The sequence below is a fragment of the Drosophila mauritiana genome, chromosome 3R (genome assembly GCF_004382145.1).
Source record: "Drosophila mauritiana strain mau12 chromosome 3R, ASM438214v1, whole genome shotgun sequence".
NCBI lineage: Eukaryota > Metazoa > Arthropoda > Insecta > Diptera > Drosophilidae > Drosophila > Drosophila mauritiana.
This window is the reverse complement of record NC_046670.1, coordinates 9,116,075-9,141,676: the sequence shown is the minus strand read 5'-3', so window position 1 is coordinate 9,141,676 and position 25,602 is coordinate 9,116,075. Positions and strand designations below refer to the sequence as shown.

The 25,602-nt window shown below is 43.6% G+C and overlaps 1 protein-coding gene across 6 annotated transcripts in view; it reads left to right on the top strand.

Moving 5' to 3' along the window:
• LOC117142860 (protein tincar) overlaps nucleotides 1–24,520 on the top strand; it is a 60,892-nt gene extending 36,372 nt beyond the window's left edge. For 4 of the 6 annotated variants that reach the window (XM_033307112.1, XM_033307111.1, XM_033307110.1 and 1 more), the window contains 7 exons: nucleotides 4,299–4,993; nucleotides 5,302–5,417; nucleotides 10,091–10,325; nucleotides 16,678–18,498; nucleotides 19,162–19,624; nucleotides 20,765–21,494; nucleotides 22,197–24,520. In XM_033307112.1, coding sequence (XP_033163003.1) covers nucleotides 4,684–4,993; nucleotides 5,302–5,417; nucleotides 10,091–10,325; nucleotides 16,678–18,498; nucleotides 19,162–19,624; nucleotides 20,765–21,494; nucleotides 22,197–23,042 — 4,521 coding nt within the window. In that variant the 5' untranslated portion in view covers nucleotides 4,299–4,683 and the 3' untranslated portion in view covers nucleotides 23,043–24,520. Of the gene's footprint in view, nucleotides 1–4,298; nucleotides 4,994–5,301; nucleotides 5,418–10,090; nucleotides 10,326–16,677; nucleotides 18,499–19,161; nucleotides 19,629–20,764; nucleotides 21,495–22,196 lie in introns of those variants that run through there. The other 2 variants (XM_033307113.1, XM_033307114.1) reach the window with 2 other exon arrangements.
• The last annotated feature ends 1,082 nt before the right edge of the window (nucleotides 24,521–25,602 follow it).

Sequence of the window (25,602 nt, the reverse complement as noted above, 5' to 3'; positions counted from 1 at the left end):
ACCCGTTCTGGGTTAAACATTTTTTGGCGGATTTGCCGGCTGCCCCAGAAAGTCGGCAACACATTTTCAGCTCACTCACGTATTGGTTGCTATAAAGTTGGAAATTGAAAAAAATGTCAACGAGTGATGGGTGGTGGGGGGTGTAACACGTATTAACTCGACACATGTGTAAATCCAATTCAAAACATGCCACGTGCAACCAACCTACCACTCTACCCCGCATTTTCCAAACCCCCCCACCGCTAAGGCAAAAACTTTTTCAAGCCAATGCAGAAAATAAATTCCTCTCCTTTTTTCCTTTGTCCATGTTTGTTGGCAACTCTGACTGAAAATACATATAAGAAATGAGTCACGATGTTGCAGAGATGTGAATAGAAATTTTGGATGCTGCTGCCAGGAAAAGTTGTCTTTAAGTTTGGAAAAAAAAAGATTATTTGCTTCTTTTCAACTTCTTGAAATCTGAAAAGTCATGTTTAAAGTGAAATTTGCTTTATTTCTTTGCAACAATTTAATGCTTAATTTATTCTTTCCTAGTTAGTTGAACTACCGACCAATTTATATTTGCAGTGTGCTCACATTTGTCACGCTTTCGGTAACAAAAAACCCAAGTGCCAAGATGCTGGCGAAGGAAAGCGAGTTTTCATTGTGTTTGATTTTGAATGGAGAGAAAAATGGGAAATGGACGAGAGTAAATGATGCGGCGAGGAAAATGCAACATTTTCATTTATGCAAAATGGCAGAAAAGCCAGAAAGCACAGCTCAATGGAAGCTTAAATAAATATATATATATATGCACCAAGAAAATTGCACAAAGATGAAAATTGCGACTGTTTTTCTTTGTTCAGCTCTTCAGCAATGACCGTTCGTTCGTTCGGCCATCAAAAATAAAAGTGGGATGTTGGTGTGGAATATGGAAAAGGGGTTTTTCCATTCGGAGCGAGATAAATGAAGCAGAAGTGGCAAGAAAAAGAAGCTGCTTGCCCATATAAATTAGCCAGAGTGGCCTACTTGAGCATGCCAAAGGCAATGTGTGAGCCTGGAATTCGAGGGGGGGAAAAGCGGCGGCGGGGAAAAGCGGGAAAATGCGCTGGGGCTGTGGGGTGCCAAGTGCCATTTAGCATATTTTCTTGTATTACTCACCCTCTTGTTTTTTGGGGGCGGAACTGGAGTCTGCGCCCTTACAGCGGCCACACAAGACATTCCAAACGAATGAGTCACTAAGGTTGGAATGAGCTGGTTCTGGGGGCAACCTGAAGAATTTGAAAGTGGCAAGGAAAGTATGACAGACCGACAGACAGAGGGAACTGTGCTAACCAAATAAATGCAGTTAAGTGAAGTTTTTAATTTGCATTAACAACAGCAGTGGAGGGATGGGAATAAGCTGGGCACAGCCAAGCTATCTTTTTCTGCTGCCAGAGCAAAACATTTTAATTTTACGCAGGAATACACAAAGGAAATGCCAGGGACAAACACACATGCACTTAGACAAAAATGGGAAACAAATGTAATGGAAATTTCAGTAAAACCAAAAACTATCTAAACTATATAAATACAGCAAGCTTAGTTGCTTAAAGAAATCAATATTCTTAATATAAAATCCATACATAAATTTTATTGTATGTTAAGGAAAGTTAAAAAACCAGCTAGTGTGACCTTAGAATTTTATGATTCTTGGTTAATTTAGCGTTTAAAGTCCATGTTTTTTTCTGTGTACCCACACTCCTCTCGACGCCCATAAAGTGGCTGTTTCATCTGCGTAAAAGTCGTGCGAACGCGACAAATTGCCCCAAGGACAGGGGCAAAAGTTCTTGGTCTATCTTCTCGACTGCTCCCCGAAAGCACAATGCCACCCGCTTGGACCAACCCCAAAAAACCCAACCACCTGCCCCATCTTCTGCTGCACCGGCAAAAGACAAAGAAAATGCCCCAAAGGAAGCAAGTGAAGACAAGGGGCTGGGAGTGGGAGAAAAGAAATGTAAACATCTGCATTTATGACTTTTGCGGCTGGCTAATCTCATGTTGGGTATGTCAAAACAGGAAGGACGAAGGAACTCGAGGGAGTGGCACTGCCTTGGGTGCACATTAACCACCCTCCACTTATTGCCGGCTACAAAGGCACATGGCTTCCGGAACTCAAACATGAAACAGGACTCGTTGTTCTGGCTGAGCCTGGTGAAGATTGTAATTAACATCAAATTATTACCAATAGGAGTAAACGAAACAGGACTTACAGGATCATGGTCGACACTTGGAGCTTGGAGTTTGTGTGGATAAGGTAGCAGATTGAGGGTAAATGTCGAGTATATTAGGTTTCAGGCGGGGATGTGTTTCATTTGGACCAACAGAAGTTATCGGATGCTTGTAAATGCGCAAATAATATTTAATTGAACAGAAATTTCATTTTTAAACGAATAATTTTTTTAAATTAAAAAGGAATTTATTTGGTTTACTGACAAATACCTGTAAAAATATACTTATCATTGTCGGGGCATTAAAACGCCATGGCTTACTGCCGATGGTGGACTGATATTCTGATATTCTGATTTTACTGCCACTTTGCTGTCGCTTGTAGTCATTATCAATTAAATCGGGTCAATTACTGGGCAGCGCAAAAAACGCGGATAAGGGCACATTCCGGGCCATTTGTTAAATGTGTTGTTGCAACACGTTTAATTGCAAACAACATCGACGCGAACAAATTGCAAACATTTTATTATTTTTGCATGGCAAACGGGGCGCACAAAGGGAATTGTGAAGGAAGGCCAAGGAACTGCGTTTTCCATTTCCCATTTTCCATTTTCCACACTTTTCCCGCGGTTGTGTCGAACAAAACGCAAAATTTGCTGAAAGGCGGCATAAGTGTTAACGGCTCTACACGTGTTAGATTCAACTGCAACACGCAAAGCTGCAAATAGTTTACCTGCCTTGCAGTTAACAAGCTGCAGTAAGTGCAGTGAGAAAAATAATAATAATAATAATATAATATATAAAAATTGCGTTTTTTTTGTTACCAATTCTTCTGAAGAAGAGCTAAGCTTCCAGAAGGCAAAAGGAAGAAAAGGAAGAGTTGAATTTAAATCAAAGCCTTGACATCTTACCTCTTGCTATCATTTGTATTACGCACATAGGTATCTTGATTACTTTTATATTTTACATAAATATATATAGATTTTTTTCGCAAATTAAATGTTTTTGGCTTAGTGTTCCTTTGGCCTATAATTATGCTGCTTCCGATGTGGCAGAATACGAGCCGCGACGCATTTAACAAGGGCCCAGACAAAGGAGGCTCCTCCCTGGAGGTTCTGCCTCTGTCTCGCCATCTCCCGCTCCCCATCCTCCATTCCCCATCGTTGGTCCTTCCGACGCATTTGTCTGTCTGGCAAACGAGGTTTGGCTTAATTATGCGACAGCCAACAGCGCCAGCAACAACAACTACATGCTGCATGCAACACCCAATAGCAACAGCAATATCCACAGCCCGACACCGAAAAGCAGCAGGAACTGTATAGTAACTCTCATGTGCCAAATTGGTTTGCAGACACTGTACGGTCGGTCGGCAATTTCTCCTCCATTTCCCCCAGCGGATTGATTTATAGTTTATCCACCCCTTCGTTCCCCCTTTTGGGAGTTGTAATCTTATTTAAATTGTTACCAATTTGGGCGCGTCAATTTGGCCATGTGTCGTGTAGCAACGGCAACGCCATCCTCGTAGGTTACTAATTAAAATACGGCTCGGATTTGCGCACGACAATTAATTATTTATGGTTTAAGTGGGGTTTAAAAATGTCATGAATATTTAAAGAGTCCCTCTGATTGATAATTGCTTGCCTAATTACATAATCGAATGGTTGATTAAAAAGGTGTAATTACAATAAAAAGGCAGGTGGCGGATGCTCGGGAATTATTTTGATGATTTGACTATTTGATGAAAACTCATACCCTACAGAAATGAAAATAAAGTTGAGGTTATATAGGTTTATAGTTGTATATTATAAAACATTCAGTAAAAGAAAAATTACATTTAGAAGGTAAAGGTTTTTTATATACTATTACCACTCGCAAGTAAAAAATTGTTCATAAAAATCATTACTTATGATATGCCCCGCTAGGTGGAGCTCAAAAGATGCATAACGGATATCAGATAGTTGATAGATAATGTATTTTATAAGTACATAAATGAACTACTAAAGTGTGCTTAAACACTATATTTTCTAAGTTACTTATTTTAGCTAAAAATGTATTGTATTTTCTCTCGCCACAACGAAAATTCACATTTATTTTCCTGCCTGTCATTGCAGTCACAGCAAATCAGTGTCAATCAAAGTGTGGGAAATCGACACGAATTTCCACAAATATGCGCCGGCAAATAGAAACGTCGGACGTTATAATGAGCCATATCAGCGGACAAATATTACCCACTGGAATGGGAAATGGGAAAAACAATGAGCAGCCTCATCATCACGATCATCATCAGCAGCAGCAGCAGCAGCAACAGCAGCACTTGAGTAAATAGAAAATCAGTGTTCAGAATCAATACAAAATCAATATAAATAGTGCGGGGCGATAGACAGAAATTGATTGTCAACATTATTCGCTGTCGCGCAGAGCAATAAAAACCCGACTAGCAACGACAAAAGCCATCGGAGCGTCGAAAGCCAAACAAAGCCCAGTCCACCAACGAAGATGGGTGGCAAGCACCAGGGATCTGGAGCAGGAGCCTCCTCCGGCGGCGGCAGCCTCAACTCCAGCCTCTGCAACTCCGTAATGACGAACGCCACCACGGCGAGCAGCAGCCTCACGCAGCAGCAACAGCAGCTCCAGGCCAAGTATATCAAGTCCAAGCGCCACCAGAGCCGCTACACCAGCCTCCAGCACTCCGGCCACGATTCCGGCAGCTATCTGCACCTCAACTCGCTATGGTCGATCTGGTACGGAGTGCTGCTCACCCTGTTCCAGGGATACTTGGCCATGCACGGAGCCTACAGGTTCTTGGGTAAGTTTTAAGTAATGGTTCATCACAAGCTGGCTAAAGAATTTCTAAACATTTTTAATTTATTTCTCATTCTGTTTGACTTAGCTATTTCACTTGAAAATGTTTAATCATGTTTATTTAAAAAAGTTACTTTAAATATTTATAAACTACAAGATACATACATATGTATGTGGTTGCATCCATATGTCAAAAACTAACATACATAGTGTATCCTAAATATTTCCAAGAAATCATTTCCTTTGTCTTTGCTTCATGTTTTCTGCAAATAAAAATATTTTAAGATACTATAATATATATTTAACTTCCAGGATGCTCTCTGATACCCTGGAAAATCGAGCCTGTGGCCGAACTCAATCTGCAGATTGTCCTCTCTGGAGTGGTGTTCATCCTGCTGCCGGTCTTTTTTACATCTGCCGTATTTAAGGTGAGTGGTTGGCTTATGAGGAGGTGGTAGTGGTGGTGCTGTTGGTGGCGATGGCATTGTTCCAATGGGCTTTTAACCGGGATCATGCCCCTGCGATAATTAACTGTGTATGGCAGTGTCCTCTTACTGCCAGTCTGTGTACTCGGTTGCACTCAATAATTAAATTTTTTGTTCTCTCTGCCGCTGCAGTGCCTCCATTTGCCAGTACGCCGCGGCTCTTTGGGTTTTTGTGAATTATTTTTAGTGGCATTATTCACGTTATTAAATTTATTTGCAAACAAAAACAGCAGCGGCAGCATCGGCAGACCAGTAGGAGCATACGTTGTGGGTCCTTTTCAGTGGATCCGCAAAATGGCTGACAACACAGGACTAACTCACACACACACATACATTCCAAACAAACATTCTATTGGTGTGTGTGTGTGTGAGTCCTCTGTGTGCGAGACCGACCCCGCTTTCACCCCTTTTCCAGTGTCTGTGCTTTTATCAGCATAATAAATGCAATTATGGTTTTCCCTTTCTATTTCCCTTTGGCCAAGCTGCACATATAGTTCCCATAGTTTAGTTAGTGTTTTATTTATCTCATATTTATTAAGTGTGCGGGCAGACGATGATGGCACAAGCTCGATAGGAAAATACAATCACCGACAAACGGCATTTACTCCACCACCATTTACTCCTTTTGCTCCGTGTTTCCGATAAAAGCCACTTAAAATGAAAGACAGATATGGGGAGAGGCACGGGGTGGTAAAGAAAGTGCTGTCTGCACTGGAAAAGTAATTTTTCTTCAATGAAACAATAATTTTTTACACGAGAAATCGAACAAAGTACCGATATTTTCCTTGTTTGCAAACTTGTGTCGACTTAAAATGAATTTCCTGAAGATAATACTCCTTTTAAACTGAAACTAATTGGAATATATGCATATAATAGTATTATATTAGTTATTTATTTGAGTAGCATTTTCCAAAGTATGATATTCCTGATTCCTGCCACTTTTCGCTTGGTGTGGTGTTGTGAGTCTTGGCGATGGAGTTCCTGTCATTCCAGGTCCTCGTCCCAATATATGTATGTATGTACCCCTTTTACCCACTCAAACTGAAAGTTTTCACAAATAATTGGCTTGTTTTTAAAACAAGCGAAATGGAAGGAAGCTGCCGGCATATGGAGTGGGGAATTGGGCGTGGACTGATGTCCATAGTTCGCCACAGACTGTCCATTGGCTGTGACAGCAGACTGACCGTAGATCCTATCACAGGAAGTCGGCCAGCTGCATGTGGCGTCACTTGTCCTCCACTATGCATCATCCCCTTCTGTTCCCAAATACATAATGCCATTAAGTATGGAACCTACAGCCCAGAAAGGGTTGATTTACTCCTTCTGGAGCAGGAGCATCAGTTTGGTACCGGAAATACTGTTGGTTGTATGAAAATGATTTGGTTAACTAGGCTTATGTTGGCAATTCCACCTAATGGTCATTTTATAAAATATATTAAAATCAATATTGTATTTTTGACTTTAAATATTCGTCAATATAAGTTTTTAAAGAAACCCCTCTTAAATTCTGAATCAAATGATTAATTTTCCAATTCTGTTTCCGTCTAATACTCTAAAAAAAAACCAATATTGCTGTGTGACTCTAAATATTTATTTATTTAAATTGACAAAGAAGGAAAATCCGGTTCAAAGCTTTTCAATTTCCCATTGATTTCGGTATTAATATTCATGGAGCCGTCACAAAAATCACTGCGTGGGACTTTCCTCGCCATAAAAGAGTATACAAATTGTATGCAAATATTCCTTTTCACCGCTGGCCAGACAGCCACAAAAGCGGCAGAACAGCATCGACAACAAAAACACAACCAACATCATCAGGAGCCGCCAAAAAATGCAGCCCGGCAAAAGCTGCCTATCAGTCAGCGACCAGACAGAGGGCGATGGAAAGCAAGGAAAATGGGTGGAAAGTGGGTTGGGTAGTAGGGAGAGGTAGAGGTGCAACCCACCGAAAACCAAAAACCGCCAACGAGCTGAATGACAAAGGGAGGGAAAAACACAGACAGCCGTGGGGAAAGGGCTTCATCACACGTCGCCGAACGTTTAATAAAAGGCAACAACAAACGACAACGAACAGAAATTGGTTGCAAACTAAAATCCCAACATTGACCATTGAGGCGTGGCTATCAGGACCCTGGCAGGAACCAGGACTCGTAGTCCCGAAATCAGGACGGGCGACAGGAACAGGGCCAGAAGTTCATAGTTTTGCTTAGTTTTTTTTTAGGTTTTGCCATCGGACCAACAAAACAACAGACCCACAATTACGTTCAACTCCTACGGGTACGAGTATGTGTCGAGCGATAAGACTTGAGGCAATTGGAAAGAGGGAAAAGCGGTGGAAAGCCGGGCAAAGGAGCAGGAGCTGCTGGCAAACTGTCACGGCCATAACAACGAGATGCGAAAACTTTGCGACTTTCATATTTGCACAGCATTCGAAATTAAACGAATGAATAAAACCACTGGGTGGCGGAATAGACCGCACACCGTATGTGGCAAGTGCCCCTAACGAAATGGCTGACCAACGTGAATGGGGAGTTTTCAATGCCGGAAAAACTAAGCATACACTCAGTTTATGGCACATGTTTATGAGTATCGTTAAAGTGATCCTTAAAGTTTGCTAAAATTAAAAACTAAAATTATACATCTGTTGTATATACAAGTATATGTCATAACACCTATGAGATATTCAATTCAGATATTATAAAACCAGTTTCCCTCTGCACCTGCATTTCTAATTAATCCCCGCCAGGACACTTAGGCTTTTCCCACATCTAAGACGTTAATGAACGAGTAATGAGTAATCGCAGTGACACGATTTAGAGATGATTTGCCTGCGGGGAAGGAGCCGCGAAATGTTGGCACATTTAAATGTATTATGCGCCTGGCACTCGGCGCGATTCCCCCAGCCCGCCAGCACTTGGAATACACTTCGCTTTTTGCAAATTGCAATCATTGTTGCTCCTCCGCGGAAGCAAACCAAACCAGACCAAACCAAACCAACGAGACAAAACCAACGAAACCGGAGCGCAGGAAAACAAAGTGAACGAGTCGGTTTCCATTTGCTGTTCATGGTGCTTTTGGCTCAGATCCTTGATTCAGATCCTGCTCCTTCATCATTCTGATGTCTGCTTGTTTTTAATTTAAAAGCCCGAACGCTCGCCTTTATTTATATGTAGATATACACGTGATTTTAATGCTCGTTTATTTTGTTTTTGTGGCTCGTGGAAATAAATGTAGAAGGAGCGTGGGAATATATACTTTATACTTTATGTGGGAAAAATAATAGATGCATATACATATATTGCATGGGTGCGCGTATATAAATATTGCATTTTGCCATTTGTCACGTGCAACGTTTCCTTTATTTGTTGCTCTTGTTTATGCGCCAACGCGTCGTATGCGCAATGCCTTGGTTTGCCTCACTCTGTCGCTCAAATCGCGATGTGTTCGCATTTTGAGCGCATAAAAAATGCATTAAAAACCCAAGCACAAAAGCACTTTTTGTGCGCATTTTTGTTTCTGCTCTACACATGTTCTGTTTCTAGTAGTTTTTTATTTGCGGATAGATTTTTTAATAATGGCCCCGGGCCACAGGGACATGTACACCAAATTGTCCGACATGCAGTTGGACTGGTGTGCGGTCAACCATGGATATCGTCCCTTTTGGCCAGTCGCCTGTTGCAGGCAATTATGAAATGCGAAATGCCAAACCAGTAGATAGATTCACTATTGAGTAATTTATTCAGTGAATATGGTAGGTGCCATTCGGTTGGAGAAAATGTGATATCCCATACCGAATAATTAGCATAAATTAGGTTGAATGTGTAAGTTTGGACATCCTGAAATTCAATTCAAATCATACATACATACATATCGCATTACTTTCATGGAAGGAGTAATATTGTTTTAATCAAAATACTAATTGATTGTGGGTCCAAGTGTGTTTAATATTTGTTATGAATCACGGCAATGAAAAGGCGACAATGTAAAATATCAGTGGATTTATTAATAAGTCCGTGACAAGAAATAAATTACATAAACCATATATAAATACTGTTTCCATATTTTTTTACCCTTGCAGAGTGCTTATTGATTTCAGTCATAAGTTTTAAAATAAACTTACAATTTTTTTTAACAGAATCAATGGATAAAAAGTTGTTATTCCCTTTAAAGTTGTTTAATTGGTGTAATAATACAGAATTCTTTTATTTATATTAAAAAAAGTAACATAGAATTTCGGATTTAAGCTTTGCTTTCTGTATTTTTGACTTATATCTTTCAGTACGCAGAATGCGCTTTTTGCTAGCATTTGTGTTTTACTAAATAATTCCAGCGCAAATAAGAGAAATTTAAATTGCATATGCATGCACATTTCGCAGAAAGTGGAGTGGGTCTAGTGAAATTTTCAATTTCCGCAAGAGGGAAAAGCGAAAGCGAGGTTGAATCAATAAGCATTCATTGCCAAGTCCTTGGCTCTGCTTAGTTAAATCCACCCAAATTTGCATATGTGAACTATATACTCAATTTCCCCTATTCCAGCCCAAAGAGCTTGTCGAAAACCAAATCATATGTAGTGCATTTCATTTTAATAATTCGGCATTTTGTGGACTACTCGACAGGTTGGCAACTTGGCAAACGACGGAATTAAATTGGCCACAGGTGCCAGGGAGCGGCGCTGCACCCTATCGCCGCATGATGGCCTGGAGGAGGAGTCGCGGGGCGGAACCCTTCGAGCCCTTTGGACACACGGCGGACCCACGGCGGCCTTCGTCCACATCCTGATTGCACTCTGCCTGCTGCTGCCGCGTTTGCTGCTCGAGGCTCGCATCATTGAGAACGGATTGCTGCCAAAAGGTGAGCTTAATTAACCAACAGGATTCGCGTTGAATGGGCGAAATCAGAAGCGGATAGGCAACAGAGCAGCGGGGCAAAATGGGGCTGCCGGAAGTGTACGCCATGTTGCTTTATTTGCAGCTGTGCATTTCCGGTGCACGTCTTGCTCTGAGTCAAATATTAAATTTCACTTTTGTCTGTATATGATTATCGAACTTGATTTGTTTTTCCATATCGAGCAACACTTTAGACTTTAATCTTAGTTAATTTTAACGAAATTTGTGTGAAATGAAACAAATCAGCTTTACGGCACTTTTTAGCTTAATCTAACTACTTGAAACAATCTTTGTATAGTTAATAATACTAATTATCTTGTAGCCATTTATATACATTCTCTTCAATGGCAAAACCCATAGGGTAGTAAAACTTTCGATCCCCTTAGATCTACTTTTGTAGCTACTTTTTTATCGCATGTCGATTATGCACTTCCCGCGGAAAAGGAAATTCCGGGGGGCAATGGGGCAGGAGAATAACCCATGCACAATGTTGCCGAGCACGAATCGCGTTTATCCCCGCTTTCATTGTTGTCAAGCATACGCCACGTTGTACATTGTCATATTGATGGTGCGATGACACTGGCGCTGTCGCTGATGACAACTATTAAAATGAACATGAGTGCAGGCAGTTTTTCCTGGCAAAAGAATGGGATTGTGGGTGGGCCTTTTATCAATCATAATTTCCATTGTCGATGCAATCAATTCACAATCGCGTTTGCCATTCCGTGTTTTAATTCAATTTATTGTCCTTAAAACGAACTGAAATTGGCTGCAATTTTCATTCTTCTCGGGGGAAAATCCCGGAGCCGGGTAAATGAGCAGGCCACTTTAAATTCGCTGGCATATGTGTGGGCCAGGACGAAACTGTTTAACCAAGAAGTTTAGGATGCTCTGAAGGACGCTTAACAAAGTGAACTTAGGGGAATATCCGGAGGAAGCTAAACAAAAAATTCCGAGGAGCTGCTGGAGCAGCAGCTTCAAAGGCAATCGCTGGGGAAATCTGCTGGCCAAACATATACAGCCCGACCGCTCGGCAAACAAAAACACAAACGAACGAGCGAGCACACAGGCTAACAACCGCAGGAGCAAACACCACTCACACACACACATGCACAAACACACAGACAGGCGGAGAAGGGCGGGGGTAACAGGTTGACAGTGGCAGGGGAGGAGGTTATTATGGCCTGCAATAAGCCATGTTAATAACAAGGCAGCAGCAATGGCAACGGCATCGCTGCGGAAACGAGTCAAGCGACCCAAAACTGTGCAAATGTTGGCCAACTGTGAGCAGGACACCAGTCGAATGAGTCGAGTCCTGGGCCACGATGCATCGACGGGATCTGTTTGCATACCACATCCTGGGAGCTCCACGTGTGCTGCCGCCTCTGTGTACAGTTGGATCGACGAGTCTCACATGATGCCGCCGACGTCCTGGCAGCCCAGTAAACTAATTCCACAGTTAATGACAGGCTGGCATAAAAAATGACGGTGCAATTACATTCAGCTGCACTAGGAAGGTGACAAGAAACACTTGTTATTACGCGAGATATTTATAAACTGCATTAGAGTAAAACATATCCTGGAGTTACTTTTAAATTATTATTTCCTCAGTTACATTTAGTTAGCCAGAGATAAAGGAATTTTTCTCAGCGACAACTACAAAAGAAGAAAAGATACAAAGTATCTTTGAATGAATTTTCTCGTGATAACAAGATGCGTTTTAAAATCCAAAAATATCTTTATGAACTTCCATTACATTTTAGCTGCTTAATATTAAAAGGTTTGTTCAGCATTTAAAGTTGCTAAGCCGCTTGCCAAAGTACACATACCATTTTCCATCAAAAACTTTCGCTAAATGGCCGACGAATGGCAGCTGCGATTGCAAAAAAAGGGAAAAAATCACGTTGGGCGAAACAATGATGAAAGGCTACAGCTGTAGCTGCACCATCGGCAGGCAAATCAAAATTTACTACATTTAAAGTGGATAGCCGAGCCGGAGTCCAAGTCCCCGGCCAGCAGTTGGTCGAGAGTGGTTGGCCGGTTTATTGAACCAGTGGGAAACGGAGTACAGAACAGAAGTGAATCACTGGACAGGCAGGCAGGACGAAAAGACAATGCCATCGACCAGCGGTGCAGCGGTCCATCGGTCCATCGTTGCCACGCGGACTAAATTAAAAATGTGGCACCGACAGCGGGGCATTGGGTTGTATTGGCATCATAAAAACCATGACGAGATGAGTTTAAATCCTCGCTGACTGACTAACTGAGTGACTTGGATGCTGGATCGCCCCCCGCGCCATTCCTGTGTGATTTTTCAATTAATTTCGATGTCGTTTTTGTTGTTTGTGATGCTCCTGTTTGAGTTTTTTTATACGCTGCTTTTGCTGGTTCAGTGCCACAAAGTCGATCTCTTGTCGCTGACAGACATTCCATCGGCGGTCGATGTGCAATCCATGCTGGGCGGGAAATTGTTTTTCCACCCACACCGCGCTCCTAAATTAGAAAATCATCGGCGCAAATAAAATGTGCAGTCAAAGCTAAAGTTGCACTTGGCCAAAAGGTCGGTGGTGGTGGTGCAAATGGAGTTTATGGATGGAATGGCCCGGGGTCAAGGGGCCAGCTGGTCAAGCTAAGTGCAATGCCTTGTCTCGCGACTCCGTTTTCGCCCTTTTCACGCTCGACTGACTGGCTGGCTGGCTGGCTTTTCACCATTTTTCTTCCATTTCTCCATAGTTTTTTGCTCCTCCTCTTTTCTTGCCCTTTTGTCCCTTGCAATTTGTCAACGCGTTTGACATCCTTAAAGACTTAAGCTGGCCAAGATTGGCCTGTCGGCCCGGTTGATGATGATGCGCTTATGCGAGTAAGTTGGGAATTATGATTTTAGCCGGCAATTAGAGATTTTCTTCAATTTGATTGACGCCCCATGATTGGCTGGCAGAATCTGATGGGTGCGAGGGGATCTGAAGTTTATATTAGCATAATATCGGGACCACAGAAAGATGCTGCAATTAGGCGAGGCGAATCATAAAAAATGCTTTTAAAACTTTCGCCGAACTCGCATAAAAAGCTGCAGGGAAGAAAGCCATCAAAAGGAGTGGCCACAAATGCATTTCATAAAATTCAGCGAGAACTTTAACGACTTTTGAGAAATTACGTATACGCAGTGTTTGTCTTGGAAGCCCTTTAATTATTCACTAATGAAGAACTTCTAAAACTAGGGTGGTAAAGATAAAACAATAAGAGGATAAAGCTAACAAAATATGATAATTCGGTCATTAGATTCGTTTCTGTTTTAAAATTTTGTTCATCGGTCGTGGCTACCATTTAATAGAATTTCACTCTCAAAACAAGCTAAAGATTTTTCCAAGATTTTAATATTTTCTTTTCCTCACTTACCCACTGACCCATCAAAGTGTCTCATTTACATCACAAAGTAAAAGACTTATTAAAATATTATAATAAAAAGTTTCCGGCGGCTTGCAGCTGTTGTCGCCATCAGAAAAGAACACTGAAAAAAAGTTAGGTGCTTGAGGAAAGGGCGACGGAAAGGAAGTGGCCCGCAATTCGTTAATTAATTTCATTAATAGATGACACAAAAATCACTACGACGAACAATTTTATGGCGAAATCACTTATACGCCATCCCGCACTCATAAATAATTAATGCAGACATCTCTGGTGAAAAACAAATGAAAATTCTGATGAGCAAGGTGGGGGGTAGGCGGGAAAAGCGGATGGAAAGCAGTAGGGTCTAGTCCAGTGCCATATTGAGCGCATAAAAGGCTGCTAAACAGCGTGGCTCAGACTACCAGGCGGTTCCTGGTTGGGTGGGTGTGTTTGTGTGGATGGAGAACCAAGTGGTAGTGGATGGCCTGCTCGGCGGGAGCTTCGCAAGTGGCTCAAGACATTGGCCCCTGACTGTCCGTTGGGTGTGAGTTGTAGGCACAACAGCGGTAGAAAATATATACATTTTTTTATGAGACTATATATCAGTGGGAAAAAGAGTAACAAAATATTCAAATTTATACAAAATATTAATTATTATTACTTTTCGGAAATCTAAGCTTGCGAATGAATCAAATATTATGGTTGGCAGTGTAGCTAGTTTTCTAGCCACCACTGTACATGGGCTTAGCTGCATGCAGCGGAGAACTTATCATTATTCATGCTAAAGACTTAACGAGCGCGCGCTGGAGCTGCAGGTGGGGGGTGGTGCTGGGGACTCCAGGATAATGTGGGGCCCGTCTTATCGCAACTATTACCGCAGCTGGAAGTCACCGCCGCCTTCGCCTCCGGTCGACGTGGCCGGAGTTGGATTTGCGCATTTTCATTACTCTTATCCCCAGAGCTGCGGCATCTACGGCATCACCGTCCTTTCGGCCGCTCGTTTTCGTTCTTTTCTCATTGGTGTTATTGTCATTGGCATAATCAAGAGGGAGGATGGGTGGTGGCTGTGGCGGTGGGGAGCTCCGGGTTAATCTTCAGATTTTCGGTGTTGTCGGTTTTACGAGCCACTTGCCGCTTCGCCAGCATCGTCTTTGGCCATTGCAACAACGACAATGGCAGAAGGGACATATTATTATGGCAGCCATTGTTGTAATTCCACATCGGTTCGTGTTTCTTGGCTTTCGAGTTGGTTTCGCCCATCCTTGTCTGACTTCGTCCTTCGCCTTCGTTTCGGGCCATTGTCTTTAATATTTGCTCGGCAATTCCCATTTTTAGTGGCTTTCTTTTATTTCCCACCGCCCGCTGGGTAAACGTCCTTAAAGCAATTCCACTAATAAATTATTTTATGAAAGTGTTAACTTGGCAAATTTTCATTTCTTTCCTGGGCGCTCCTTTATTAAGAGGGCCATTCTATAGGTGCTATGTATGTATATGCCATGAGCGACATCATAAAGTAAACTAATTAGAAAGCTTTCTGGGATCTTTGCAGAGCTCAGCAGCGTCTTAACTGGGCTAAGACAAACAAATTCGTGGCTCCGAGGCGGATTTAATTGGGATTAGGGGCTGTGGTGGTGAGAAAGTATTGAGACTGTGACCGAAAAATAGGTTGGCTTACACTCCTTTGGGGCAGGAAAGTTACCTGTTTTGACCCCAAAGGAATTGCGCTGTCAATAGAAGTGTCTGGATTATTTATTGATCAATTGGCTTTCAAGAAACTGGGTAATTATTTACTTATAGCCATGTTTTTTAGCAGTAAACTTTTAAATGAATTACATTCTTAAGTGTAAAATATATAATTAATGGCTAAACTTGTCTAATTATCAAAGTTTTGGAAACAAAGTCTTGGAAAAAATACCGCTAATTAATTAAACAACAAATGTGTGACTGGAGAGTTTAAAGCATCAGATGGTTAATGACCTTTAAAGTTCATTGAAGAGAACCCAAAACTAAGAACCTAGTTTAGTGCTTATCTGCTCGCCTGATTGGTTTTCGGACTCCACTGGACCACTCCTGAACTGCTGTGGAACAAAGGAACATAGAGTGGCATGCCAGCCCGGATGAAAAGTCCCCAATTCTCGGCTTGCTCCAATAAATCGCATTACCAGGGTCTGACCGTAATAAACATGAATATTAAGCTCCGCCGCTGAGCAGGAGTGAAGCCACTGCAAAGTAGTTATCAGTTCGAAAGTTGGGCAAGTATGCATGATAGCTTAAGGAGATCGGGTGAAATAGTAGGGGGCTCCGGAGGTTCGTATATGTACACATGTTTCCACTGTGCGCCTAATTAGACCTCCGAAACTGACCGGCCATGTTGCCTCGTGGTGGAATTGTGTGCATTGTTTTCCCATTTGGTGCTGAATCGAACGGAAATGGAATCTGGCGGAAAAATAGTTTTCTGTTTTCCTCTTTTGGCTTTCGAACAGAGCGAATACGGCGCAGATTCCCCATTGTCTGGACATTCCAGTTCACGTCGTCATTGATTTGACTTGATTGGTATTCATTGAGATTCAGGCAGAGCAGCGTAGCCCATTGTCCCGCGTCTAATAATCAACGGGGCGTGGATTATAGAAGTCGTGCAAGTATCGATGCCTCATTTAATTAACGATTGCCACACGGCTGAAGGGTGGATTCGAGTGGAAGACAGGAAAGCATCCTGCTTATTACACGAGCTCATGTTTATGCAAGTGGTGTGTGTGTGCTTTCGTCCTTAACAGGTGCTTACCATGTAATCCTGCGTGATGTATTCGAATTAGATGCGAAAGCAACTTGCCTTCCTTACCGAGTTCAAAGCAATTAATTCTATGTACTTGAGCAGCCATCAATCCACAAACCCCCCTTAAATCTTTCTCTTTCGCTCTCTACCATTCCAGAGCAAATTTGGGCCACTGAATTGGACTTTGTTGTGATCAATCGACGCAATTTGATGGCCATGTCGGTGGTGGGAGCCACACCCTTTCCCAGGCACCACCAGCCGTCGAGCCAGCAGCAGTCCCACCACCAGCATGGCAGACTAAACTTGACCGCAAACAGCTTGGAACAGGACGAGGAGGACTACTTCAACGATACCATGTTCACGGCCATCCGTGGAGTGCCAGCCGGGGGCAATAACAATTTGTTCGATCTGCGACCCGATAGGATGGCAAACGGCAGGAAGGCGGCCAAGACGACGGCGACGACCAGGACAACAACCACCGCCAATAAACTGGATGCGGGCAAGGGCCAATACTTTGAAGTGCCCGATTTAATTAATCAAGATATCGACGAGGAGGAGCGCCAAGAGCTGGAGGAGGCGATTCGTGGCGAGGAAGATGATGGAGATGAAGGTGTGGGTGTCGGCGAAGAGGGAACCGTCATCATGCCAGATTTCGATGAGTTGGCGCCAAGAACCGCAGTTGGAACGTCAACCACAACGGCTAAGGCGTCCTCTGACGCCGACAAGTTAAATGTGGAAAATTGGCAACAGCTAGGAACTCTGGGCAAAGCGGACGCATCGAGCAGCTCCAGTAGCACAACATCTACCACAACAACAACTACGACATCGACAACAACCACTGCAGCCACAACAACTAGTACAAGGGGTACCAGCACCACCACCACCACTATTAAACCCACAGAGATAACAACTACCAGACAATCAGCACATCACCATCATGGAAAGTCCCGCAAACACCACAAACATCACAATAAACAGCGTCAACAGCAGCCACCGCGTCGCCATCACGTGGCCTCCCACGAGCAGGCGATCCTCGAGAGCTTTCCAGAGGAGGAAACCACCACGCGCGACAGCAGCATTCATCGCGTAAGACCCGAAGTCCTGCCGGAGCTACCGATTCCCTCGACGCCCGTCTCGGCCTCCAACTCCAAGATCATTGCCATCAAAGCGAAGAACCAGAAGCGCAGGATATCCAAACGGGCTGCCGGTGTTGAAATCGAGCCGGAATATCTGCTCGGCGATGCCAATATAAATTCCAGCGAATTCGTGGCCAAATCGAATGAGGAGGAGCCTGAAGAGAGCGAGGACTTCGAGCTGGAGGATGGTGATTTTCAGGCAGTGCCCGCCCTGACTCCTGCACCTCCTGCTGAACCAATCGGTCCGAAGCCAGGGCAGGATTACGTCCGACTGGATGGCTTTGCCGGAATGCTGCAGCTCTTCTTTGGCATTGATAAACCCATCGATGTGGCAATTTTCTCCCAGCCACCCAGTGCCGAGTTTGTGAACCTACTTTTCGCCCTGTTGGTGTGGTCCGTTCGGTATCCGGCCGTTTTCTGGAATACCTCAAAGGCCTTTGCCTGCGTTTTCAGCCTCCAGATGGTGGTGGCCGCCCTGGACATCATACTGGGTTATGTGGGCATCTCGAATCTGTACAAGCTACAGATCTACGCCGAGGCCATGCCGGTTCATCAGCCGGGACTCATCCTGAATGCAGTGGTCACTTTGGCTTTGTATCTTTTGTCCACCGCTTTGGTGTTGGCCTCTTCAATGGTCATGTACTTGTACGGACACGGACGTCTGGCCACCCGGATGCGGGATCGCTCTATCATCACGTTGAAGACCCACCAAACCTGGATCTACTTCGCCCACTGCGCCTCCTTGTGCTTCGTCCTCGCCTTGGCGGTGGTGAAGGCTCCGCTACTCAACGATCTCAGTGCCACCTACAAGAACAACCTGCACTGCCCCACCTTCCTAGCAGGTGAGTAAAAAAGAGATAAGGGGTAACCTAAAATAGTGCACAACTTGGAAGGCGTCGTAAGAGATTGTTTTCCTCCTTTAGAAAAGCTCATTGGAAAACTCGGCATATATTACGAATAAATCTTTTCTTGGAGTTAATCATTCTCTTGAATAGGAAACGCATTTAAATACTGTGGATTTGCGTGCCCGTTTAAGTCTTTATCAAGATTTGAACACTTAAATGTGAAACAAGACATTTCCATTTCTCAACCCCCTTAAAAGCGATAATTTCAGATAATGATATTTCAGATAGAGCGGTAGCGAGCAAATCGCTGCAGAGTCCGATTCCCCAATCGATTGAGTATGTTAGATTTGCATAATTAGATGACCGGTAATCGGGTGCCGGGGCCGCCTTGAACTCGGTCTTAGGTATGTTTTGTGGTCTAAGCCAATTAGCGGCATTGTTTGGTCTCCGGCTCTGTCGTCGGGTGAGCGGTAATCGGGAGCTAGATAACACGACGAGACAAAGGAGCCGTATTAAGTGTCACTTGGGGCGAGACAATCGAACTGCAGACTCGGTCCAATTAAGCTGTCATACGGCCGATTGCCGCCTTAACCGTATTACGCTTTTACCTGTGCAGCGTTACCATCTCACCTTTCCCCCTTGCACCTTTCGATTTTGCAGCTCTTGTCGGAGTGACACACCTGCTGCTATGGATTGTCATCTGGCTCTGCCTGACCATCAAGCGGCGCTGGCACTTTAAGCTGCCTCCATTGGACAGCACTTACGGCGGACTGCTGGGAAAGTCCAGTGCCCAGCCGCTCCTGATGTCCAGTGGCCAGCGCACGGGGAGCAACTCGAGCAGCAGTGGCTGCAACTCGACCAGCACCACGGTGAATGGTGGTGACTCCAAGCCGGACATGATGAGCACGGCCACCAGCACGGAACTGGGCATGGGAATGGGCATGGGTGGGGGCATCAATGGGGGCATGGGCGGAACGGGCATGGGACTGGCCGCCCAGGAGGACATCTATTGGCCCAAGCTGACGCCCAGTTCGCCCAAGCTGAAGGTCACCTTCAACGAAGTTACGAGTACGTCTGATGATGTCCTACTAATTGGTGACCAAGAACAAACTGATGGCAAGCGGTAAAAAATCGTTTTTTAGCTACCAACAACCAAAACAACAAAAGCATTGCGGGTTTCCAAGCTCCGTACTTGTCCGTTCTCTTAACTCTAACCATAGCAACTAGTTCCATTTGATTTTTCTTCACACACACACACACTGCACCGCCAAAAACCAAAAAAAAAAAAAAAGTAAACCCACCTAGCACTATTTTCCAGGAACTTCATGTGATTTTGTGTTTTCGTTCTTACCTAGACTGCTAATTCATTCATTTTGTACTTTATCGGTGTGTTTCCTCTGCACGTCCCATTTTCGGGAAGAGCCATTATTGAAAACTAATTGCCCAACACTAGTCATTAGTGCAGCGTTTTGCCACACCTAATTTACCCCACATTTACCAGCACTGTACTCTTCAGTTTCGATTCGTGCGTGCTTCTGACATTCGCCCATTTACCATATATAATCACTTTTGTGTTTTCGTTTAGTTTAAGCTTTTGTTTGTCTACTAAAACGATTGTTCAATTAAACATAGCAAAACGATTTATCCATATATGTTCGTATATATCTATAGAGAGACATGTATGTATAGAGGATGAAGGATAATAATGAGAAACTATTTTGTTCCGCTTGTCGCCTGTTTTTTAAAAACGATTCTTATTTATTTTATTTTTAAATTGTTTGATTTACTAGAACTTAATTACTACTAACTCTAGCTAATTGAGTGTGGGCGAATTGCATTTCAATTAACAATTAACTACTACTAAAACAAAGCGTTCGCAGATTACATGTTGTTGTTGTCGATGTCGCCGTGTTGTTGTTGTTGTCCTTGGTAATTTGTTTAACTAACTGGAAAACCATTGAACTAACACAGACAGTGTTTGAACGAATTCAAGGGAAGATAATGCATTTTAGAAATTGTTTTTTTATTATATGTAAGTGTGGTCTTTGGAGGAGCACAATTTACATTTCTGTAGCGGACAATGGGAGAATACTTTAAAATATTCTCTTGCATTCCTTTAAAATACAGAATTTGTAAAATGTTTTCCTTCCTTGGGTTCGTTCTGATCCCTGAGGTGCCTGACAGACCTCGTGGCAAACAACACAAGGCGGCAATTTAATTTGGTAGTATATCATCCACTGACCAGAATCCCATTCTCCTCCAGCCATACGAGCCGTGGAGCCTCGGTATGTTTTGCCAGTGCTACGGGGGAAGTTGACGACGGCGAGTACGCGACATTAAGGGCAGCCACCGCCGGGGCCGTCGTGGGCATCACCATGGGCAGCATGAAGAGGGGCGTCAGCAACACCTCGGTGGGGGTAAGTCTGCTCCACCTTTCCGAGTACGACGAACTTCCTCCGCCGCCGCCGGCCAACCATCATCATCAGCAGCATCAGCAACAGCAGCAGCGGCAGGCCCATTCCTTTGCACATGGACATCCCCACGACTATGCGAACCTGAGCGGATTGGGTGGCATCAGTGACGACAACATCTCCGAGGAGGGCAAGCTGCTGGCCTGTGTGCGCGATGACAGCATCACCTACGCATCCACCAGGGATTTGGAGCCACCACAGCCGTCGGCCCAGGCACCACCACCACCTCCACCGCTGCCCATGAAGGGAGCACCCGTTCCTGAGCCACCAGCGGTAATGCCCCACTCTGCCGGCATCTATGGACGCGCTCCTCAAGCAATGCCCGAGATGATGCAGTTGTCGCCCGAGCACCACCACAATCCACTTCAGCATTCGCTTCAGCATCCACAGCACCATCCTCTCCAGCAGCAGCAGAAGCAGCAGCCACCACAGCATCCTCTCCAGCAGCAGGGCAATCCGCACCAGCATCTAGTCAGCCCCTTGGCTCCGGTCACGGTCGCAGTTCACACCAACGAAGCGCATGTAAGTGGAGGAAGTGGGTATAAGTAAGGCTACAGGTAGATACCCTGATAATATCAAGCTGATTGATAATATTAGTTAATGTTCTTAAGTTGGGAATTATATATATATACTGAATAAGTTTAAAGCTTTTATCTCCGTATCATGCTGCCTTTAAGTTTCCCTTACAATGCAGCGAATTCCCAGACTTTTAGGCATACCCACAGCTAGTGTATTTGCCCTTCAGCATAGTGCATAGTGGATATTTTTGTGCTCTTGTTTGGGTGATTTGCATGTGGGATTGCAGGGAGGCGATGCGTCGTCATGTAGGGGTGTGTAGCATGTCACGCCCCTGGAGCAGCAGCCTGAGATTTATGTTTGCTGTTATGAGACAGCATAAATCAGTGCCAGGGCCACAGACATGGGGGCATGGCCTGGGGACTGGGGATCTATGGTCGGGGGGACAGAGGCAGCGACACTGTCCGAATTAGTGCTCCGGTTTGATGGATGACCTGGAAAAGCAGGATGGGGCGAAGGGAATAAAGGCAGTCTACCCGATTTGATTTGATTTCGTTTTCACTTGCAGGAGGGGCCACACTGAAGCAGAGCCCCTACTGTCATCTCCTAGAATCTCTCATTATCCCAGCAGCTCCTTCACCACTTTCACTGACTCCCCGCTCTCTCTTGCTCTCTCTCTCTATTTTTATGTTTGTGCCCCTTTCCCAGATTGCATCCAGTTCCACACCCCGTTGCCTGCGTCGCGCCGATTCGGGCGTTCCCAACGAGGCGTTGACACCGCGCAGCGACACCACCTCCACCACCGAAAGTACCAACACCACCTCACCGCCGGAACGCGCACCCTCCGAGTCCTCCAGTGGCGTCCACTCGGGCGAGGAGCGTGAGCTGGAGGTCATCATCCGGCCAAGGGCCAACAGCAAGCCGCCGCCTCGCCCGCCACAGCCGCCGATCCAGGAGGAGCCCTACGGCCGCTGCACCAACATGCGCATGTCCAGCTTCAATGCGGATCCCGCCGCCACCTCGTCGGCGGTCATCAATAGTGCCACATTGCCGCCGCAGCGTTCGGTGCCGGAGCAGAAGTTCGACTATACGGCTCACTGCAGCACAATGCCACTGCCGGTGGGCTGTCACAGCCAGCAGCTCGCCGGGAGCGGTAATGGTTATGCCTCCACCTCGGCAATGACCAGTTCCATGGGCGGTGGCGGTATGCCACCACTGCCGCCATCGCAGGTCTCCAGCTTCATGACGCCCAACAGCATGCACTACGCCAATGCCTCAGTGGCCCTGGGAAATGGAAGTGGTCAACAGCAGCCGCACACCACGCTGCCAAATGGAGTGCGCTACTCCAATCCGCACTTCCTGCGCCGCCTGCCGCACGTGACCAAGGCTGCGGAGTCGCCCTACGGACACCTGGGCTACGGAGCTGGTCACCACGCCTTCGCAAAGCTGCCGCACGAGACGCATCCCACGATTCCGGAGGATCGCGACTCCGCCAACTACTCGATGGCCTCCGACCAGGATTGCGGACTGTATGTGACGGCCCAGCTGCACTAGAATGACAAGGGATCCCACTTCATTTATACTATGAACTTAGACTTATTGCAAAGAGCATTGCGCACCATGTATTAGCCCTTAAAATCATAAGTTAAAGTCTGATTGCTCTGCGGCATGGAACACTAAAACTTGTATTGAGTGTCGTGGTGCAATCAGTTTTTAAACCCATAGCCTTACCATCTTGCAATGCCGCAAGTCCCTAGATCCCATATCGCTCTAAGTTAGCTTCTCGGTTTTTGTACAGCTCCGGGCGCCCAGAGAAGCCATACCAAATCCACTAATCTTCCAAAGGATCAGCTGGTTACCGGACCCCAAATGAATTATATTACTCCTCGTTTGCTTTGCCTTGACGATGATCCACTCAAGTGTGTAGCGCTAATTGCCACCCAGATGACCCACTAAAACAATTGAGAATTGAAGCTTAACTATATCTACATCTAAACTACACCTACATCTACGGCTAAATCTAAATCTAATATATATTTATATTTATACATGCTATGCTCGTATACAATGTGTAAGATAATAAGCTAATCGAGTTTAAGTAATCAATGTAAACTAAAGTTTATCATATCATATATGAATGAATATCGATAGCTAACTGTAAGACCCTAAACAAATATTAATGCGAAAAGAATAAAATATCATAGCTCGATCATGTGCAAGCACTCAAAGTATTTTCCCCTAAGCAATTTCTCTTATCAAACAAACGAAAAATGGAATGAACAAAGGCATACGAATTTAAGCAGCAATTCTATGGTTTTTATTGTAAGGTTAAACTGTAAAGTGGTACATCGTAATTTTATGGCACTAACTAGCCAACACGTTATGCTTCAGCTAGTCGGCATAGAGGATAGACACCCAGCAAGGCTTTGGCATATGTATTTTCTATGGTCTCTCAACGCTTACCGTTTAAGATGAATGTAAAATGTAATGTAACAAAGCGACAATATGAATACTATCTAATGTATGATACGAATGAATACTAGCCACGCCCCATACATATCTCACACGCACAAGACTTTTGACCTCATCCCACTGCACCCGCTTACTTTTGATTTTGATTTTAGTGCCCCGCGTAATTAGATAAACGACTCCTATTTTGGATCGGGGTCAATAATTGCTCTGGTATCATATCTAATATAAAGAATGGATTCAGTTGCTGACCCTTTTGGTAGAGCATTACTATAGCCGGTCGTATTTATTTTTGTTGTCAAGACTGATTAGTAATATAATACATTTTGAGAAGCACACCCATTACACAGAACTTGAACGATCCGATGTTGGCTTGAGAAATTCATAGCATTGATACGATAGTGGATAGGCCATAAATATAGTTTAGTACGTCGTCATTAACTTGGTTCCTTTGAGAAACGCACTAAACTACACGAGATATGAACGATTAAGAAAGAACACTTTTGTAAAATAATTTCCAATTAATTAAAGAAGAATTATTCAATTGAAATATCCAAAAGAGATACTAAGTATGCCCTTTAAGAACATTATAAACACTTGAGTTATATACTGGGTCTATTTTTTTGCGCAACAGAGCAAAATCTGTAAATGAAAGTAAGGTTACGCCCAGTATCCCAAGATATGGCGCTTGCATACACAAAACATTTATATTTCACAATATAAATTAATAAATGTTTAAATTATTTATATATACAATATACGAATTAAATGGTTTATCAATGGTAAATAAAGAAATACCACCGCTTTATGTAAAATCCCAAAAACCGTATTTTTACTAAGGGGAGATATTAAATGGTTGCCAATTTTAAAGGAATTCCAAATGGTATCCACTTTCCTGAAAAGTTGTAATAAAACACACATTTTCCTTTATTAGAAAACAATTTTTAATGAATTTTCTTTTGTTTTGTTCTTTAAATGTTTGCTTTTCATTAAATTTTCTCTTTAGTTTTTAGTTTTACACAATTCAAGTTTCTGTGTTCATCAATATTAATAATGCTCCTCTCCGCAAATTTTAGTATAATTTTAGTTTTTGTGTTTTTTTGCTTTTCTGTTTTTTTTTTTTTGTTTTTACATATTCATTTCACAGTTTATTGTCGTTTCTCGACCTTCGATTGTTGTCGAGATATTAAAATACAATATAAGGTGTTCGGGCGCCCAACGAGAGCGCAGTCCTTTGCCTTTTTAATCAATTTTGTTCAACATTTGCAATAAATGATATATTCTCGTGTTGTTGATCTTGTGTATCGTGTATTAACGTCGCCTGTCATTCGAATTGAACTTAGTAAATAGCATTTTGTTTCTTGTATTGGTTGCCTTTGAAATAACTTGCCATAATATATCATTTGCTTCATTAACATTTTCTATATGCTTTTGTCTTTGTTGTGACTTAAATGTAACGAATTCTATAGGAATCCTAATAAGAATTTCTGGTATGACTGTACGGTTGGAATGCCCACTACGAAATATTCTTATAGCACTTTTCTTCAGCAATTTGTATCTGTTTTAAACCAATTGATTCCGGAAAGGGCATTAAAACGTCGACCTGGCCGAAGTTTTGTGTTTCTGTTCGTCCTTTTGCTGGATT